Here is a 22,143-nt window from a genome sequence, read left to right on the forward strand (position 1 = left end):
GGAAAAATCTTTTCCAAAAATTAAAACCGAGTTAAAAAAGTACTGTCAGACAATAGATTGATAGATAGATAGATATATATTTTAGTTTGTTAACTTAGGATATAGCATGTTTTGAAATATTATTATTGTATGACTTTATACAATGTATAAAGTCACCGTACCTTTAAAAATTATGTTTTTATCTATATTTATATTTAGAATTATTCTCATATAAGTGAACATTGTTCTTCTGAGAAATAAACTCTTTAAACCTAAACCTAATTTAACTTCATGTTTATAGAGCCTTTCAAATATCGCATCACTCTTTTAAGTGCTATCCAGTGTTCTTTAGTAGGCTTATTATTGAAACGACTCAGTGTGTTCACAGCATAACTTATATCTGGTCTTGTACCTTGAGATAAATACAATAAGCACCCCACTGCTTCATGATAAGGTATATTAGTGAGTATTTCACTGTCATCCTTTGCAGGTATCAATTTTGAGCTTGTATCACATGGGGTATTCACTGGTTTGCAGTCCGACATGCAAAATCTTTGTAACATTTTTTCAATGTATAAGGACTGATCTAATTGTAATTTTTGTTTATCTCTATGAATCCTTAAACCAATGCAATGTTTAGCCTCACCTATATCCTTCATGCTGAACGTTTCAGTTAATTTACTTCTTATAAAATGTAGAGTTTCTTCACAATTATAAAAACATAGCAGGTCATCTACATACACTGCTATGTAAAATATATCATTATCTCTTTTTACCAAATAATAAATGCAAGGATCCACTTTGCTTCTTAAAAGTCCAATATCAATCAACACGTTATTCAATTTTTTGTTCCATTGCATGCTGGCTTGCTTGAGTCCATAGATTGATTTAATTAAATGACATACTTTGTTACCTTCTTGTTCATACAGAGGTGGCTGACACATATAAATTTCCTCTTCTACATCACCTTGCAAAAAGGCTGTAACAGCATCCATTTGATGAATTTTTAGCTCATATTTAACAGCCATGCTCATTAAATATCGGAGGGAGGAATAGCGAATAACTGGAGCAAATACTTCTTGATAATCTATGTTTTTCCTCTGTTTATAGCCTTTTATAACAAGCCTTGCTTTATATCTTGTTATTTCCCCATTTTCATTAGTTTTAGTTTTAAAAATCCACTTACATGGTATGGCTTTCTTTCCCACTGGAACGTCCGCAAGTACCCATGTATTATTCTTTATTAAAGATTCATATTCAACGTCCATGGCATTCTTCCATTGTGCAGCCTGGTTGCTCTGCAATGCTTCTTCAGAACTTTGTGGGTCACTATCTAAAACACTCATAGCCATTTCATTATTAAAACACATAAGTGATAAGGGGCTGTCATCATTCTGCTTTTGCCTGCGAGTCCGGACTGTTACACGACTCATGGATGGGATGGGTGATATGCTACTATCAGACGTACAGTCAGTAAAGTCAGGGTTGTACTCATCATCTTTGGAGTCATCATAGCTAGTGGATAAGTTGGGCTCTGCAGCTTCTGAGGCAGTTGAAGTGGACGGTAAGTTTGGAGATTCAGATGTAAGTATGATATCAACCTTATTATAATTCTTTTCAATAGGTTTTACACTCTCAGATACCTTAGCCAAGCTTTCAATAAACACAACATCTCTACTCATTATCACACGCTTAGCTTTAGGATTATATAACCTGTAACCTTTAGTTGTATTGCTGTAGCCGACAAAGATCATTTCACTGGATTTTGAATCCCATTTCAACCTGCGCTCCTTCGGTATATGTACCATTGCCTTGCAACCAAAGACCCGTAAATGGCTAATATCTGGCTTAAATCCTGTCCATTTTTCATAGGGAGTTATGCCTGCAAGTGCACGAGACGGAGAGCGATTTGTTAGGTATGCTGCAGTTAAGATTGCTTCTGCCCAGTACTCCTTCTGTAAACATGCGTTAAACAACATACATTTAGCCCTTTCTATAAGTGTTCTATTCATTCGTTCTGCTCTCCCATTTTGCTCTGGTGTATACGGATTACTTATCAACGACATTTCGAAAAATAATTACTTTGTGCCGTGTACAAAATCACGTTGGCAAAAATTTTTATCTTTTTGAATCTTTGTAATCTTTACACTTCGTGCTGAAAATAAAATATATATACGCTCTGCTACCATGTTGGAATTAAATTTACTTATTATTTTGTGAATTTAGTAAATAAAAAAGACTTTAGATTAAAAATAAACTTGGAGTGTATTCACAACGCAAAATACAATTTTTAAGATGACATAAGACATTTGAGTATAGATTGACATTGATAGATCCACAATAAACAAGGTTGTCGTAGACAAGGTGCGTTCACTTTAGGCTCTGGCTTCCAACAGATCTAATAACACTCCATCGAGTTGCACACTTGTGTAACGAAACAAAACTGTCAAATAACGAACGCTTATTTTTGACCAAACTATCCTAAATTATAATATATTTCCATCCGCATTAAGTAGTATATCCATTCCAGCTATCCTAAATTATATAAATTTTGCACCTCCTTCTTTTGCTTCCTCCTGGAGCGAGACGCGGGCTGTGGCCGCGTCTTTCTTCGCATTTTCAGCCTTATCCCCTTTTCTGCGTTTCCTACTCCGTTCCGTATCCCTTTCAGTCAATACCTGGAAATAGAATAAAAGGAAATTGGTGTTATGTGTTAATCTTTGAGAACTTTTTAGTGATTTCATTGTTTTTGAGCTGCCGACAACAGATAAAAGCATTCTCGTCATCTCATCCCATCGCCGGCCCCCTACTGAGCAGGTCTCTTCTCAGAAAGAGAAGCCATAGTGAGCCACGGTGGCCAAGTGCAGATTGAAAGACTTCGCACACCTTTAAGACCATTACAGAAAAGTGTCAAACGTGCAAGACCGCTCGCGATGTTTTCCTTCACGCAAGTGACATTTATTTGCTTAAGAAACACTCTCGAATAATTATTATTGACAGAAGGTCTAACCGATTTATAAGTAGTAAGAGGAGTACCTTAGTGTAACTTTATACTCAGAATACTGTCAGTTACTGTCAGGCATTCGTGGGGGATTTTAGGGTCTAAAGAACAATGATTCAGCTGAAATTGATAGTTTTGAGAACCGAGGAAAGTGATACCTTGTGGAAGATGCGTATCTCGGTTAAGTTGCGAGCGTTCTGTTGTGATGGGTGGGGGGGGGGGGGGGGCTTGCGCCTCCTCTTGGGGGGGCCTCTCTTTTAGGAGTCGTTTAGGTGTCCCGCCGCGCTTCACAGCCATGATTCGCGCTTCACGATTGACAAGAACACCATTATATTATGCCATTGAAGCGATCGTCCGGCGTGCTACGGTGACGTGCTGCGGCGGCCGCCCCATGTTGCAGCCGTAGCACGTCTTGTTCGATAGAAATAAGTTCACACTTACATCGTCTGCGGGCGGCGTAGGTACGCAGGCGGGCGGTGGCAGGACCTTGCCACCTTGGCAGCGGTACAGCAAGGAGCGCGTGTTAGATTTTAGGTTATAGAGTGGGCTTAAATGATGATGATTAGTAAAAGTTATCATCTATTTTATATTTAAACTTGTAGGTAGCTATGATTTTGTCAGGTAAAGCCTAAATGTTAAATCATTTAACAATTAAAATCAAGCAAAGCAACTACTGTATTATTTAGTAAAAGTAAGAATCCTAAACTGTTTTCTAAAATTAAATAAGTTAAAAACCTAATCAATACTTTCACTACAATAGATAAAGTTAATTAACTACCAAGAGAGGGTAGGTAGTAAACACATAAGTAAAACAAACCAAGCTGAATAATAATAATTAGTCGTTTATTCAGATATCTTTCTCACTTTAATCTTTATAGATCTATCTGTATTTTATTGTATTGTTCAGCATAGATCTATTTATTTAAAGATGACTCTACCGCCCGTTTCGCAAAGGTGTTTAGTCGTGGAGAAGAAAGGGCAAAGAAACTCCACGACACACGTCCTTTAAAAACCATTACAACATACAATAAATAGTAGATATTTGTTAATTATATTAATTATAATAAAATATAAGAATACTTAACTTTGGTATAGCCTGCCGCCCTTGTTTGCTCTGGCGTCAAGAACTTCACCGTTTGAACCAGACTGACTTTACTATTTGAATTATAACACAAGAATGACGTAGACTGAATTATTACACAAGAATGTCGTAGACTGAATTACTACACAAGAATGACCCCCTCCGTCGAGGTAAGGGTACTTTTATAAACTCTGCCATCGCAAACAAGGCGGGAATCCATTGTGACGTCCATCTTAATATTTATTTGAAGGTTGGTACAATGTACCAACCTAACACAATATTTAATTTAACATAATAATATTATTAGTAACACATATTTATGGTTTACATATTGTTAATTTGACAATAATAATTAATTACATAATAAATTGATGGTTTACATATTATTTCACATAATAACTATTGACAACTGTATATTAAATCCAGCGGTATCATGTCAACCCTGTATAGTGACAATATTTAATTTACAATTAATAATTAGTGACATGTATCGATAATTAACATCATAATATTTTAGATATTCTCTTATTCCTTATTTTTCATAATAACTATTGACTACTGTATGATAAATGTTAAATCCAGTAGTATCATGTCAATCTTAGTATATTGACAGTATTTATTTTACAATAAATTAACTAGGGATATGTATTGGTAATTTGCATCTTAATATTTTACATATTGTCATATTCCTAGATACCAAATTAAACTATGATGAATAATAAAAGACATTATAACAATATCATACTCCTGTTAGATGGCAGCACATTGGCAGTAAAACTGTCGCGGAATAATAATGTTTCCGTTTAAAATATTAATTCAGAATCCAAGTTTATGATTGGGTCAATTTTAGCATAATAAATATAGACTCTAGCATCATAAAATTATCTTAATATGACACGCGCTTCGGCCGAGTCGAGGGGGATATATCGAGGGCGCGACCCCCGCGCGCCGCCACCTACTTTGAGTATCGTAGGAGCAATCAAAAACCCCCGATGATCCTGCATCGCGCCAAAAACGCAGGCCTATCTTCGAATAGAAAGAAATAAAGAAAAGTGAATAGATTTTTTTTTAAAGTTGCCCTTGTCAATTTCCGGGTCGCAAACTACCTCTGTACCCATATACTCGTAAATTGGATAAACGGATGAGCCTTTAAGAATCCTGTGGGAACTCTTTGATTTTCCGGGATAAAAAGTAACCGGGGTAACTCGACTAAATGCAACGATACGACAACCTACTTACTCGGCGTATTTTTACCCAACTGCGGCAAAGCCAAAAGGAAGGGTTATGATTTTAGCAGTCTATGTATGTATGTATGTATGTTCCACCGTATCGCCTAAACTACTGGGCCGATTTTGATGAATAAGGTGTCAATCGATTCGTTGTAAAGGTACGGGTGACATAGGCTACACTTTATATGAAAAAAATTGACCTAACGGATGTTACATGAAAATAAGTGGTGGTCTCCAAAATTTTTTTTGTTGCTATTGTATCGAGTTGGGTGTCAAATGAAAGAGGATAAAATTCTGAGTTCGTAAATATAAATGTACTACAACATTAAAATATACCAAGAAACAGAGAAACAATTTTAGTATAATACTAGCGACCCGCCCCGGCTTCGCACGGGTGGACATTTATTTTTTAATTTTCCTATTTTCCGGGATAAAATATAGCCTATACGGATTCGGAAGAATCCCTCTAAGTAATGGTAAAAGAAATTTTGAAATCGGTCCAGTAGTTTTTGAGCCTATTCAATACAAACATACAAAAATACAAAGGTTTCCTCTTTATAATATTAGTATAGATTTCAGCGCTTATTAAGACGATCGCAGTCGGGTTTTAGTTTTCAACTTTATCTTGTGTGGACATAGCGCTATCGTAATTTTGCCGCATAGCATTCGAATTTTGAAGTCAATACCTACTGAGGAACTTTGTTAATTGTTTTTAACGTTTTGGCTCTCTCATATTTAAATATAATAACCTATGTTTATTAATCATCGGATGAAATAAACTATAATCACAATGGATAATGTGACTGTGCGAAAAATCAGAAACAGTACGAGTCAGAGTCAGAATTATCATTTGCTTCTATGTCATCTCAAGATGGTTTACATGAACCAACAATCTTAAACAAAACACCAGAGGTGTCTTTCTCTTGTAATCACACTAATATTATAAAGGCGAAAGTTTGTATGTGTGTGTGTGTGTGTGTGTGTGTGTGTGTGTGTGTGTATGTTTGTTACTCCTTCACGCAAAAACTACTAGACGGATTTGGCTGAAATTAAGAATGGAGATAGATAATATCCTGGATTAGCACATAGGCTACTTTTTATCCCGGAAAATCAAAGAGTTCCCCATGGGATTTCAAAAAACCTAAATCCACGCGGGCGAAGTCGTGGGCAACGGCTAGTGAGGATATAAGGTATTTGAAAAGCCAATTAACTAGATAGTTGAACATTAGGTAAAAAATGATGTCATGAAATTAAAAATAGAAAATGATTATCTGCAGAAATTAATTGAAAATAAAGACAAATGTGCACAGTACACAGAAACTCGATCAAAAAGTCCAACAAATAGTATGTATAAACGTTTTTCAACACATCAGCGTTAGGTATACTTATATACTGAATGCAAGGTGCATTACACGGGTCTGTGTTAAATGGCAACCTTCACTATGCATTGTCTGTGGTGATTCTGTCTACGGTTTTTAGTCTGTGCTAGTTTTTAAGGAAAGAATGAGTGATGGCTGCGAAGTATAGATTTTCTTGTAATGTGTGTAACTAATAAGTAAAATAAAAGATGTTAAGTTCAGTGAGATGATTTATTATTTAAACATAATAGTATATTTAAATATACTAGTTAAACTTATAATTTAGTTGTTAATATTGTTAGTTAATTATTAGTCATCTAATGAGCTAGTTCAACTTATAAATTAGTTGTTAAGTTTCTCTCATTTATTTATTTTTCCCGTTTTATCCTATTTTTAAACAACAAATAATAAAATAACAAAAACAACAGAAAAATAACAGAAACACAGAAAAAATAACAGAAACAACAGAAAAAATAACAGAAACACAGAAAAAATAACAGAAACAACAGAAAAAATAACAGAAACACAGAAAAAATAACAGAAACATAGAAAAAATAACAGAAACGCAGAAAAAATAACAGAAACAACAAAAAATAAAATAACATCAACAACAAAATCAATAAATAACAGAAACAAAAGAGAAATAAAATAACATAAACAACAAAAAACTAAAGTAACGGAAAAAAAAAACATTGAATAAAAATATGATAAAATGGATCCCACTGGCAACAGGGTGGGTTGGACCCAAGACGCCAGTGGTCAGGGCTCCAGAGTGAGGAACCTCCTCACAATGCGTGCCATCTCAAGAACCACTGCCTTAATTGTTAAGTAATTATTATTAGTTATTATTATTTATGTAAGAACCCCAAGTTGGGTAAAGGCCTCCTCTGAAGATGTCCATTTTACTGAGGTGTGTCTTAAGTGACATGTCTTGTGTTCTTTTATTGATTCATGTAATAACTTTAATACAGATTTGTCATTTTATGTTGCAATATTATGTAGTAATTTTTCTTCAGAGGGTTATGGTCATAATCTTCCACGGTGACCAGCCGGGTTGGAAGATTTTGTGTTTTTTTCTTTTTTTGGTTCAGTTTGTTTTTTGGATTTGTGTTGGAGGAGGGTCTGAGTTAGGTACTATGTTTTCTTGTCTTGACTAGGTACTGGTAGTGTTGTATTAGTCATATTTCGATTGACAAGGAAATGCCCGGTTTTACAACTCCCTTGGAGATGCTGTTTGACCTTTTGACTGGTGTATCAGAGTGTTGTACTTTGTTCTTTTTATTTATTTTGAATTTTACATCCTGAAAAAGCGTGAGGATTCCACCGGTTCGTAAAGTTGGTAGGTGATTTGCATTTGTACAAAACTAGTTTTACAGGTTTTGACGTTTGTTTTTCACTGTTTTATATTAACACTAATTTTTAACCCCCGAACCCAAAAAGAGGGGTGTTATAAGTTTGACGTGTGTATCTGTGTGTCTGTATATCTGTGTTTCTGTGTATCTGTGTATCTGTCTGTGGCATCGTAGCGCCTAAACGAATGAACCGATTTTAATTTAGTTTTTTTTGTTTGAAAGGTGGCTTGATCGAGAGTGTTCTTAGCTATAATCTAAAAAAATTGGTTCAGCCGTTTAAGAGTTATCAGCTCTTTTCTAGTTTTCTTGTAGAAAAGAAGGTTAGATAACCGTTAGGTTCATAATATTATGTCAATAGACAAATGTCAAGCTGTCAAGATGGACGTTGCCTAAATACATAATTATTTATTTGAAAATGATGTTTTGAAAACTCAGATACTTTGGATCGTTGGGGGTGTTATAAATTTTTAATTTACACTTGTCGGAGCACTTAGTCTTGCCTAATATAAAACATATTAATCAAAATGCACTTTTACTGTGTTTTCTTAATTATTTTTACGGAGTTGATATTTACAGTGGCGCCTCCATTCCAAATAATAACCTAACTTAAGGGGCACGAGACGGGCCTGCCCGCGAAATTCAAATTTAATTTGGTTTTTCACAATTTGTAAACTAATACGAGAACGTAGGCTTATGGAATTTTATATGTGACAATGGCAGTGTCATCCTCACAGGTTCATATAAAAAATCTTTACTTGAAAGGGTCCGGTTTAAGAAATTAATTCTAGTATCGACTAATTTGTGAGAATAGTTAAACTGGTGTGGTTTAATGGGAGCCTTCGTCAGATACCACCCTACCGGCAAAACCGTACCGCCCAGCGGTTTAGCATTCCGGTACGATGCCGTGTAGAAACCAAAGGAGTATCATGAAAACTGCCATACCCCTTCCAGGTCAGCCCGCTTCCATCTTAGACTGCATCACCACTTACCACCAGGTGAGATTGCGATCAAGCAATTGTATCTGAATGAAAAAAAAAACAATAGAAAGTGCTTTGGAATCATCAAACAAATTTAGCACTGGTTCGAAATGCCGTTCCTACATAGGCTGCACTAAAAGTATCGGGAATGGAATATTTCCACTGTCCCTGTCATATTAAAATCTTTTTAATTGAAAACTCCTTGGTTTTAAAAATCGAATACCATTTATTTATTTTAAAAAAGATTCTCGGCCTTTTCACAATGTCTTGTCAAACTTGTTTAGTCATTGAGAAAATGGAATTGACTCGAGAAAATTCTAGAGCGATGATTTATTATGACTTTCGAAGTGGTTTAACACAAAAATAGTGTGTTGACCGGATGATTTCTGCATTTGGTGATGAAGCCCCATCCAAAACCACAATTTATCGCTGGTTTGCTGAATTTCAACGTGGACGTGTCAAGCTCAGTGCTGATCCCCGTAAAGGTCGTCCAAAAACTGCAGTCACCCAAGAAAACGTTGATGCTGTGCGTAAGAAGCTGATTGAGGAAGATCGACATGTGACATACCGCGAAATTCAGGCAACTTTAGACATTGGCATGAGTCAAATACAAATATTCTTGCATGAACAATTAGGTGTAAAAAAGTTGTTTTCCCGATGGATACCGCATTTGCTCTGTGAAGAGCAAAAAGCGGCTCGCGTTACTTGGTGCATCAGAACTCTCGAAAGATTCCACGCAGGATCCTCAAATGCTGTATACAACATCGTATCAGGTGACGAATCCTGGATATACGCGTACGAACCCGAAACAAAAACCAGTCACGAGTTTGGGTGTTCGAAAATGAGTTAAAGCCAACAAAAATTGTTCGTTCACGAAGTGTTGCAAAAAAAATGGTGGCCACAATAAATACATTTTTAAATAGTAATGTTGTGTCACTTCCTTGATTCCCGAAATTTTCAGTGGTACCGACAAGAACCAGCAAGAATCTCGGCGGTTGCTCTTTTCAAGTGTTCAGTCCATAATAATATTATAACCTCACCGTCCCTCCTCTTGCCGCGGGTGTCGTACGAGGTGACTAAGGGAATAATAACGAAGAACGGGCAGCAGCGTCCTCCGTGCTACTACTACCATCTACAGCGACCACCAATCCGTCTGCCCAGCGTGGTGATTATGGGCAAAACTGCTGGACTAAAAGGCTTCTGCAAACGGGAGGGCCCAGCAGTGGACTGATATAGGCTATTGAGGATAATGATTCTCTAAATGCTCTTTTCTGTTGCAGGTAATATAATGAGAGAAGTTGATGAGGTCAAGACCCAATACTACCGCATGTCTCCACGGCAAGAGAAAGTGAGATATTATTATAATCTAAAGCATCATCCAAACCTGCGTGACCAAAGCGAGTACAAAGTGGGAATAATAGTATAGAATAAAATATTTCGCCCACAGGATCACGTCGAGCAATGTCCAGTGATTCGAGAGAACGGTGCGGACATCGACACCAAGACCATATACCCCTCCTTTGACTTTCAGGTGAGAGATATTTTTTTCCATTCCATCAGCCTGTATGCGTCCACTGCTAGACATAGGCCTTCCAGAGGCAACGTCCTGTTTTGCGATGGATTCGTCCATGCCCATTGCCCTTATCTTTCCCGTTTCGACTGGCCGTGCCATTCCAACACCCATGTCCGCGAGAGCCGTAAGAAGTTGTTCTGCCAGACTCTAGAGCGTCAGCCATTTGGTACTGTCGGGCCCGGGAATTTCGAGATTAAGACCCCCTGCAATAGCATTTTTTTGACGGACCTGCAATATTCCGCACTCCACTAAACTTACCCGCTGCTTGGCAGTTCCCATGGCGGTAGCGTAGTTGACTGCTTCAGCTTCAGTCAAAGTGATAGTGACCGCCGCAGTTTTAAGAACAGGAGGTGTCTTTGCCGTCTTCTTCACCTGACCTGAAGCAGTGGCTGAATCTTTAGCCGTGACAAGAGACCTACGTATGACTCCGTTCAGGGAAGCATGACGGGAGAAACGACCGGCACTTATGGCATTGCAAAGCCATTTTTTTTTTTGGTAAACGTTGTCGTATTAGTTTACAAATTGCGAAAAACCAAATTAAATTTGAATTTCGCGGACAGGCCCGTCTGCTGATTGATGACGTCACGAAACTCACTATCGACGCGATTGAAGTTACAACAACTGCCGAATCCATCCGCATCGTCAGCTCAGACCTACAGTACCACGACATCTTAAAGAAGTATCCGGATGTCCTACGCCCAATGTCGCTGAAGCAGCCAGCGAAGCACGACGTAGTCCACCACATTGAGACAACGGGACCTCCACTTTATGCTCGCACCCGACCCGACAAATTCAACGCGGCAAAAGCCGAATTTGAACGCGTCGGACTTGGGCGTCTGCAGGCCTTCCAAGAGCCCATGAGCGAGCCCCCTACATGTGGTGAAGAAAAAGACTTTTTTTCTATTTATCGAGTAGAACTTTGGAACCTGATCATCTTTTGCTAAGAAACCACTCTTCCATCGTTTATACTCTCCGATATAGACACCGACAAAATTTGTATGGCCATCTTTTTTCGCCATTTTGAATTTTTTTTCAACTCTCTGCCAATCGGATGACGTTTTGATTGACATTCGCTCGAGTGCCCCCCACCTATCTTCAATACCTTAAGCGTGCTCTTCACCCTTCTCCGAAATCGCTTTTTAATGAGCTTGTTTAGAAACCGCCTCTCTGACGAAGTTGAGGACATTTCCCGTCTTTGCTGCATCAAATCCAGGGTCTCGCTAGAGATCTTGGATGAAAAGGTTTTGCCTTCTTTTCGGCAATTACCCACTTCCCGAACGACATCCACAAGATCGCCATATTTCTGATCAACCTCGTCGGTGGTTTCCAGCAATTAGAATCGGTTCCTAAGTTCTAATTGAAACTTTTCTGTTGTAATTATGGGTTGGCGTGGTCTCGGGCGAAGAGTTGACCCCATCAGACGTCGTCTCTGAGTCGGTGATCACTTTCAGTATTAAATCTGTTGATCACGGAGACATCTCTGAATATATCCCTACGATCCGTCATGATGAAGTCAATCTCGTTGTTGATCATGTTATCGGGGCTCTGCCAAGTCCATTTCCTATGGGCATTTTCTTGAAAAATGAGTTCATTAAGAACAGGCCTTTCCTTTCTAGGAAGTTGACCAGCATTTGCCCCGTGTAACTCCTGTCACCAACTCCATGAGGTTCGATCCTCGATTCGTTGCATTCTTGTACTCCCACCTTTGCGTTGAAGTCCCCCATAACAACCGTGAAGTAGGATCTGGTAGTCTTATCCATAGCCTCAACGATGTCTTCGTATACGGCCTCTACTTCTTCATCGGAGTATGTCGATGTGGGCGCATAGACCTGCAATATTTTGAGGTAATATCGGTGGTTTAATTTAAATATAACATATGCTACCCTCGTCGACACACCACTAATCTCCACGATGTTATTTGCGAGAACTTTGATCAGAAATGCTACTCCACCTTAGGATGTCTGCTCGCCTTCTTGTTAACAGAGTACGTAACCCGATTTTAATGTCAGAGTATTCTCGCCCTCTCTACGGACTTCTGACAATCCTAGAACATGCCACTTGATGAACAAACAACTTTACCTCAAGTTCGGCTAGGCTTTCATCCGATCTCAGTGTCCTGGTGTTGTATGTTGCCAAATATAGTCGTTTGGTATGGTAGCCATCCGTAGCCCGGTGATTGTTAGACCCCTGCCCTGCCGTGGCCGCGACCGCTACCGTAGTCGGGAATAGCAGGGCTGCCGGGAACTGGGGGTCTTTGTCTGTTATCACACTAATATTATTATTAGTGTGACGTAATTGAGCTTTTGGTTCCTTTTAAATCAAAAAGTGTACATTATGTATTTTAGATGATTAATGTGTGAACAATAATGACTTTGACTTTGTTTACAGCCGAGCTGGTTGCGGACAAAAGAGTTTTGGGACAAATCATTCGAGGATCGCTACGAGAAGCTCAAGAACGACTCCAGACGACCGAGGCTCAAGGTCAGTCGATGTTCGTCTTTGTAGTCGTATTCCTGGGTAGCTATTCGTATTACTGAGGTTCGTGAGTCCTTTTGTTAATTTTATTAATTTAACAGTATGGGGAAATCCATAACCATAGAAGATATGAAACTAGCTTAGAAATCTTCAGGCCTTTTTTTTTGGGAAAATAATTTTGGCATAGGTAGTCAATTTTTTGGTCAAAGGTGAGTTGTCCATGAAAATAAATGAAATTAACTCAAGTTTTTTTATGGCGATCGGCTCAGTTTCGTGAAAGAGCCATGTTATTGTATCTCTTGAGTCTTGATGATCATGATCACACTGATATTATAAAGGAGAAAGTTTGTATTTATGTGTGTGTGTGTATGTTTGTTACTCCTTCACGCGAAAACTACTGGACGGATTGGGCTGAAATTTAGAATGGAGATAGATTATACCTTGGATTAGCACATAGGCTACTTTTTATCCCGGAAAATCAAAGAGTTCCCACGGGAATTTTAAAAAACCTACATCCACGCGAACGAACTCGCGGGCATCAGCTAGTATTTCATAAATAAATTTTATTTATGGTCCAAACTTGCAGGTAATCGTGGTCCCGCACTCACACAATGATCCCGGCTGGCTTAAGACGTTCGAACAGTACTTCGAGCTGAAAACCAAGAACATTATCAACAACATCGTGCAAAAGCTAAACCAGCATCCCAACATGACCTTCATCTGGACGGAGATATCTTTCCTCAATGCCTGGTGGGAGCGTACGCATCCCGTCAAACAAAAGGTAAAGCTTTCTAGTGGGAGGCTTGGTTCGTGGCTAGTTTACCACTGCCGGCAAAACCGTGCCACCAACCCATTTAGCGTAACGGTACAATGCTATGTGGAAAAATCTTATTTCGACATTTTTATACAAACAAGATAAAGTTGAAAACTAAAACCCGACTGCGATCGTCTCAATAAACGCTGAAATATTAGAGTAAAATGGTTGTTGTACATTTATACTTATGAACTCAAAATTTTCTATTCTTTCACATCACACTCGATACAATAGCAAAAAGTAATTTTTGGGGACCCCCCACTTGTTTTAATGTAAGATCCGTTAGGTCAATTTTTAGAGTTCCGTACCTCAAAAGGAAAAACGGAACCCTTTTAGAATCACTTTGTTGCCTGTCTGTCTGTCCGTCTGTCACGGGTATTTCCCGTTGACCTATTCATGGAATTCGGTAGGTAGGTAGGTCTTATAGCACAAGTACAGAAATTAATTTGAAAACCATGAATTTGTGGTTACATCATTTAAAAAAAAATGTGTTTCAATTTACAAAATAACATAAGTATAACAAGTGGGGTATCATATGGAAGGGCTTTACCTGTACCTCCTAATACAGGTTTTTATTTATTTTTGTGTATTAGTTTTTGATTTATCGTGCAAAATGTTGGAAAAAATACCCGAGTACGGAACCCTCAGTGCGCGAGTCTGACTCGCACTTGGCCGGTTTTTTTATAAAGTATAGCTCACGCCACCCGGGCCTTCAAAACGAATCAATTGACACCTCATTCATCAAATTAGGCCCAGTAGTTTAGGTGCTACGGTGGAACACACAGAATCTGGATACAAACATACATACATACATACCTACATAGACTGCTAAAATCATATCCCTTCCTTTTGGCTTTGCCGCAGTCAGGTAAAAATCTATTTGCTGAAAACTTTAGAGTTCCGTACCAGAAGGGCGCCAAAGGGAGTAAGGGACCCGTAAGCCTCCGCTGTCGGTCCGTCAGTGGGCTCTATCTCGGGAACCGTAATAGAGAGTTGGAATTGTCACAGAATGTCTATTTTTATTTACTTAACATATATACTATAACAATAACAAAATATAATAAAAATTTCAAAACGGTACCGAAAAAATTAAAAAATAATGAAAGTATTATTTCTTGTACGATGGTACGGACTACGGAAAACTTGGATGGGAGCCGTCCCGCACTTGACCAATTTATAATTTTAATTTAACATTAATATTTTCGAGAAACTGCTAAAGAAATCTCATAATGATTTTTAAAAAACTTTTCAAACTCAAGGTCAATTTTTTTGGCCTTCATTTCAAATGTTTGCGATTTTTGAAAAAAAAAAAATAATTACTACCTGCTGACACTACTACAACAAACAGATCTGTACAGAAATAGTACATGTTCAGATTTATATTATATAAGTAAAGATACATGCGTATCTTTACTTATATAATATAAATCTGTACAGATTTATATTATATAAGTAAAGATACATGCGTATCTTTACTTATATAATATAAATCTGTAATTAAATTAAATAAAGTAATTTTTTTTTTCTCTAATCCATAATTTTTAACTATTTAACACCAGATGGCGCAAATCGTTCGTTATATTGATTTGGTTCATATCTTCGTCAGTTCGTTCAGATACCTATAATTCAGCTATTTTCTCCAGCGATATATTTTACAAGCAGCGCTATCTCTTTGCAGTATGGTGTCACGGCCGAAGTCTCCCACCATACCAGACTAGAAATTTAGAAATTAAAAAAATTCCAAACCCCTGCCGGGAATCGAACCCGGGACTTCTTACCAATAAGACCACAGCGCCAGAGAGGCTGTCATAGTCAAATAATACACTTTTTTCTCTTACTTAACCTTACGGTGCCTGCTTTGGGCCTCCTTAGCCTAATCTATGGAACTAATGATTTATCGGTTTTCAGGCTCTTAAAAAGTTGATCAAAGAAGGAAGGCTTGAGATAACGGCCGGTGGGTGGGTCATGCCGGATGAAGCCTGCACACACATCTATGCTCTCGTCGATCAGTTTATTGAAGGTGCGTATAACTAAAAAAAACACTGGCCAAGTGCGAGTCAGACTCGTGCACCGAGGGTTTCGTACTTTTATGACATTTTGCATAATAAATCAAAAACTATTACGCATAAAAATAAATAAAAATCTGTTTTAGAATGTACAGATAAAGTTTTTTCATATGTATATCTCACTTGGTATAGTTATCTTACTTTAAAAATTGAAACACATTTTAATCATTATTTTGTGATGTTACCACAAATTTTTTCCTTTACTTGTACCTACTCAAACCGTCAAAAATTACTCTTAAGTCGAACCTAAAGATGTTTTCATTAAAAAAATCTCAAACTGTATTACATGATTATTTTTCTTTCAGGCCACAACTGGGTGAAAACGAATCTAGGCATAGCTCCTAAGACTGGGTGGTCTATCGACCCCTTCGGGCACGGTCCTACGGTACCGTATCTGCTAGAGCAGAGCGGTCTCGAAGGCACCATCATCCAAAGGATCCATTACGCGTGGAAGCAGTGGCTAGCTCAGCGACAAATGGAAGAGTTCTACTGGATCACCGGCTGGGCCAAACACAAGCCGTCCATGGTCGTCCACAACATGCCCTTCGACATCTACTCCATCAAATCCACCTGCGGGCCGCACCCTTCCGTCTGCACGGGGTTCGATTTCAGGAAAATCCCTGGCGAGTACTCCGAGTACACGGCTAAATACGAGGAGATCACCGACCAGAATCTTCCGAGCAAGTCGAAGACTTTGCTCGAGCAATACGACCGCATCGGTTCCCTCACTCCCCACAACGTCATCCTCGTACCGCTCGGAGACGACTTCCGCTACGAATACGGCATCGAGTTCGACGCGCAGTACACCAACTACATGAAAATGTTCACCTATATCAACAAGCACAGAGAACTGTTCAACGCGGACGTTTCATTCGGCACTCCCCTCGACTACTTCAATGCGATGAAACAAAGGCATACCAACATACCGACGCTGAAGGGAGATTTCTTTGTGTACTCCGACATTTTCAGTGAAGGCAAACCGGCATACTGGTCCGGGTACTACACCACCCGTCCCTACCTCAAAATTCTGGCGCGACAATTCGAGCACCAACTCAGAACAGCCGAGATTATTTTTACACTAGTCTCGAATAACATCAAGCAATCTAATAACCGGCAGTTGATTCCCTCCGATAAAAGGCTAGAAAAGTTCTACGAGCAACTAATAAATGCTCGCAGAAATTTAGGTCTCTTCCAACACCACGACGCCATAACCGGCACGTCTAAAGCGAGCGTGATGAACGACTACGGGACTAAGCTCATCACGAGCATCTACCACTGCATTCGTCTCCAGGAAACTGCACTCGCCACTCTCATGCTACCGGACCAAGCGCACGCTTCACAGAACATTTTGCAAAGTCAAATGGAGTGGGAGACCTACGGGAAACAACCGCGGCAACTCCAAGTATCACTCGTCGACAAAAAGAAAGTGATCTTGTTCAACTCTCTCGCCGAAGAACGAACGGACGTCGTGACCCTGAGGTCGAACGCGACCAACATCAGAATATACGACACGCGCAAGCGAGAGTACGTGCCCTACCAGATCACGCCGAATATTGACATCCGCGACAACGGAAAATACGTTTTGAGCGATGTCAATTTCGACATCTCGTTCGTTGCTACCCTCCCCGCCTTAAGCACAGTGACGTTCAATCTGGAAGAGCACACGAATACCTCGCACCATTGCACGGTCTACTGCAACAATTGCGGCGGAAAACAAACAGATTCAGACAAAACAGAACACTTTCCTATCAAGAAAATGAAGCCCGGCGACATCCAGCTGGAGAACTCAGTACTGAAACTCCTGATCGACAGGAATACTGGACTTTTGAGACAGGTGAAAAGAAAAAATACGCGGCGTAGAAGCGTAGTCGAAGTACAGTTCGGAGCGTACCGGAGCGCGCAACGCCACTCGGGGGCCTACTTGTTCATGCCGGACTACGACGATCCCGAACGAAAAGACATTCTCAATAACTACATGAATGGAAACGGGCAGGATTCCATGCAGCATATGGACGACAACATCGTCATCGTTGCGGGGCCCGTCTCCACCGAGATCACCACTATGTACCTGCCGTTTCTGGTCCACACGGTCAGGATCTACACTGTCAAAAATTCTCTGCTCGAACACGGAGTGCAGATCGATAATATAGTCGACTTCGAGGATCCGCCCAAGAACAGAGAGACCGAATTGTTCATGCGAATCCAGACGAATATACAAAACGGGGAAGTCCCAGAATTTTACACCGACCAAAACGGTTTTCAGTATCAGAAGAGAATTAAAGTGAATAAACTGGGAATAGAGGGGAACTACTACCCTATCACGACGATGGCTTGGCTCCAGGACGAGGAGACGCGACTGACGTTTATAACGAACCACGCGCAAGGCGCATCGGCGTTCGAGCCTGGCCGTTTGGAGGTGATGTTGGACCGACGAACGTTGTACGACGACCACCGCGGCGTAGGGGAAGGGGTGGTCGACAATAAGCCTACTATATTCCAAAACTGGTTGCTGATCGAACCCGTAGCGCCCGAGCCCGGCGCGAGAGACAAGAGAGACACGAGCGAACACAGCTCCAGTTTCAACGAGCGGCACTTCATCCCGGATCAAGTCTCCACCAACTACGAGCTGCCATCGCGAACCGCCGACTACCTCAGCCGATCCCTCAACTACCCTATAAACGTTTACTTGGTAGACACGAGTGAGGTCGGGGAGATAGCGGTCAAGTCGCAGCAGACCTTCCTCCACAATTTCCCACCGGACATCCACTTGCTCAATTTGCGTACTATAACTGACGAAGCTCTCGAACAGTTCCCGAGTCGCGAAGCTTTCTTAGTGCTGCATCGGCCCGGCACGAGCTGCTTCGTGGGTGAATCCTCGCAGCATTCCTACACTCGCTTCTCGCCAAAGACCGCGTTCAACGGCCTACGCGTCACCAACATTACGGCCGTAAGCTTGACGGGCCTCAAGCACTACAAAACGCTCACCAGTTTGGAAGACATCGAACTGGCTCCCCTCGAGGTGAAGACCTATAGGATTCGGTTTTGAAGACTGTTAGGATAAATGTAGACAATTTGTATGTTACATATGGTTGTATGCTCGATGGTTTACCATCTTAGTGAAGGCGTCATCGCGCCCGCTCTGCCGTCCGTTAATTAAGAGGCCGTTGAATGCAAAAAATAGTCTTTAAATTATCGCCAAAAAGTAAGAATTTTTTTAAACTTACATTTTTTAAAAGTAATGCTACGTAAAAGTATGGTTTTAAGTTCGTTTTTGTTTGATCGTATGTGCAATTATACAATGTACCTGCGCAGAAATCTTATTTTTGGCGCAAAAATATCTCGGCCAATCATAGCGCGCGTCCGTCCGCTATTGGTTGTTGCCTACGCGCGAATCGTGAGGGATATACCATGAGTCTTTGTTGTTTTTGTGTTTAAAATCTTAACCTCAAGCAATAAGATGTGTATTACATTGATGTACCTACATTAGGTTTTAGTCAGCAGTAGGTTTCGCTTTTCTGCGCAAGCGAATTTTTAAAAATGGTACTTAGTACTTGTAGCTAATTTTTAAAAAAATCAGTTGTTCTAAAATCCCATATTTTTGGCGATAAGTATTTTTTGCAGTTAACAGTTTTTTAGTTAAAGGACGTTCGCATTGTGTGATACTCTAGGACGCCACTAGTACCTAAGGGCTACATGCCCTAACCGCTTGCCAGTAACTGGGTTTACTGGTGCCCCATAAAACATTTTATATGTGCGATTTGATCGCGTTAAGGCTCATGAAGTTTTAAAATTAGCGCGCGCTTAGACCTGACTTTATTTGCTACCCTTTTATATTTAAATAGGAACCATACTTCAGCTTTAAACCTCGCCAAAAGAGCTATATAACAATGCTATGTAACAATTTACACGAGCTATAATGATATGGCTAGATGCAGGAAAGCTTGCACCGTTTATTAGTTTTGCATCAAAGGCACATTAAAACGTTAAGAGGAGTTTATTCGTAGCGAGCTCCATACAAACATAGTTTGCTTCTCATTTGAATACTAATTAATCAAACTCAGTGAATTTTTGTAGACAATTTCAAATGAGAACCTAACTAGGTATGGAATGTTTTAAACGGGCGTGCTAGGGACATTTCTCTTAATCGTGTCGCTACGCCGCGCCACGTGCGTTGAACTGCTAAGCGTTATAAATTATAACTTTAACGTTAAGGTTGACATTAACCCGCATGCAAAATGAGTATGAGCGGTAAAGGCGTTAAGGCGGAAACAAATTATTATTGGATGCGGCCGTCATCCGCGACTGAGGTATAGGTATCAGGATAATACATGAACTGTGCACACTACCAGACGGAAGTCGCGGACGTAACCTTCGACGTCCGAGAGATATCTCGCAAGCCGCGTTTCATTCGACTGTACAGACCTATCAGTCGCGGCTAACGGACGCGTCCCATAGTTTGTTTTATGCTTTATAGTGCGATAGCGAAGCCGATTCTGTTGTCTTTCTCGAACTATGTTAATAGTTTAACTATGTTAATAATTAACTATTAAAACTGTCGAACTACGTCTAAAGGTCTGTCCTTTTCATATTACATCAGTAAGAAGAGGATACAAATACTCTAAAATTTAGTCGCCAACAGAATCAGTACCACTGTAACATTAATCATTTGCTCTAACATAAAACTCCAAAAGAATTACTAAGTTTAACATTTTATATGCGATTTACAATTTTTTAATATAATATTAATAATAATATGAGTACAATACTTCAATAAGCCTGCGAAGGTGAGACGTTTTAATTATATGAAAAAGCATAATTATTTAGTTGAATCTACCTCAGGACCAAATTTTGATATTAATGAATAAACAATTCTTCAATACCGGTAATCTATTTGAATCTCAGAAAAGAAAGAAAAGAATCTCTCGTAGAAAATTAATTGGTAATAAGACAGACATACAAACTCTACACTAGTGATGGACGATCGTTGCAAAAAAAAAAAAAAAAAACAATCGACTGAATCGAATAATCAATAAATTAGAATAATTCAATTGTTCAATTCATTCATTGTTAAGTGTACGAATGCAGAGTTTGGTTGGATTTGTGTACCTTTTAAGCAAACTAAGGAAAACTGAAGTATACTCTATACTATATGTGATTAAAATATTTAGTAGATGCCTTTACACACAGGAATAGAACACCTTAACAAACATCCTCTAAGGAGCTTTAAGAAGAATTTTAAGACATAGCATATTGACAATTTACTACAGAGAAAAAATCACGCCCCCTTTTCTCGACTAGATTTGTCCCTTAGCCTTATTATGAGGGGGTTGGAAATGTGACATTCTAGAACCTTTTTGGTTTAAGTAATTCATCCTACTAAAACACGGGCATTTGTTAGTATGTAATAAAATATACCTAGTATTAAGTATAGATAACATCAGACTACACTTTTGACTTTTCTAAATTTTACTTACCTACCCTAATAACTGCACCCTCAATTATATTCAGCATTTGTTTAAAGTTTATTTCGTAGTTTATAAGTGGTTAAGTTTCGAACAGTACGCGCCGAACGCATTTAAACACTTTTAATTTACAGTAAAAAAAAGTGTAAGGCTGATCGCACTTTGGGTGCGTCTTCGTAGGAATTTGACTCGTGCGAACACGCACGAACGATCCCGAACTTCTAAGTCCAAGACATATCAACGGAGTTCAGCAATGTGAGATTATAGTATACGCTTATACAATACATATATGTACTTCCATTGCCAAAAGATAAGAAATGCCGCCTGGGTGAAGCCGGGGCGCGTCAACTAGTAATTTAAACAACAGCGTAAGGCGCGTACAGCCCTTGTTTACCTTTAGACTCTGCGCAAACGAACCACAGTCACCGGTGGCCTGCGACAAACTGTTCACACCCTTTTTAGGGTTCCATACCTCAAAAGGAAAAACGGAACCCTTATAGGATCACTTTGTTGTCTGTCTGTCTGTCAAGAAACCTATAGGGTACTTCCCGTTGATCTTGAATCATAAAATTTGGCAGGTAGGTAGCTCTTATGGCACAAGTACAGGAATAAATCTGAAAACCGCGAATTTGTGGTTACATCATTAAAAAAAAAATGTGTTTCAATTTTCAAAGTAAGATTATACCAAGTGGGGTATCATATGAAAGGGCTTTACATGTACATACTAAAACAGATTTTTATGCATAATGGTTTTTGATTTATCGTGCAAAATATTG

The 22,143-nt window shown here is 39.2% G+C and overlaps 1 protein-coding gene and 1 long non-coding RNA gene across 6 annotated transcripts in view; one reads left to right on the forward strand and one right to left on the reverse strand.

Annotated features, from left to right (window-relative positions):
• The window catches only part of LOC123880043, a 30,852-nt gene extending 22,081 nt beyond the window's left edge, over positions 1–8,771 (reverse strand). Inside the window, exons 1-2 of the long non-coding RNA XR_006799148.1 lie at positions 8,607–8,771; positions 8,432–8,438 (exon numbers count right to left, since the gene is read on the reverse strand). This is a non-coding gene — a long non-coding RNA (uncharacterized LOC123880043). The remainder of the gene's footprint in view (positions 1–8,431; positions 8,439–8,606) is intronic.
• The window catches only part of LOC123880019 (alpha-mannosidase 2), a 63,784-nt gene extending 41,840 nt beyond the window's left edge, over positions 1–21,944 (forward strand). For 4 of the 5 annotated variants that reach the window (XM_045927888.1, XM_045927889.1, XM_045927885.1 and 1 more), the window contains exons 3-8: positions 10,258–10,325; positions 10,404–10,508; positions 12,939–13,031; positions 13,612–13,806; positions 15,748–15,859; positions 16,211–21,944. In XM_045927888.1, coding sequence (XP_045783844.1) covers positions 10,258–10,325; positions 10,404–10,508; positions 12,939–13,031; positions 13,612–13,806; positions 15,748–15,859; positions 16,211–18,951 — 3,314 coding nt within the window. In that variant the 3' untranslated portion in view covers positions 18,952–21,944. The remainder of the gene's footprint in view (positions 1–10,257; positions 10,326–10,403; positions 10,509–12,938; positions 13,032–13,611; positions 13,807–15,747; positions 15,860–16,210) is intronic. The other variant, XM_045927890.1, reaches the window with a different exon arrangement.
• The last annotated feature ends 199 nt before the right edge of the window (positions 21,945–22,143 follow it).

The sequence above is a fragment of the Maniola jurtina genome, chromosome Z, assembly GCF_905333055.1.
Source record: "Maniola jurtina chromosome Z, ilManJurt1.1, whole genome shotgun sequence".
In the NCBI taxonomy this organism is placed as follows: Eukaryota; Metazoa; Arthropoda; class Insecta; order Lepidoptera; family Nymphalidae; genus Maniola; species Maniola jurtina.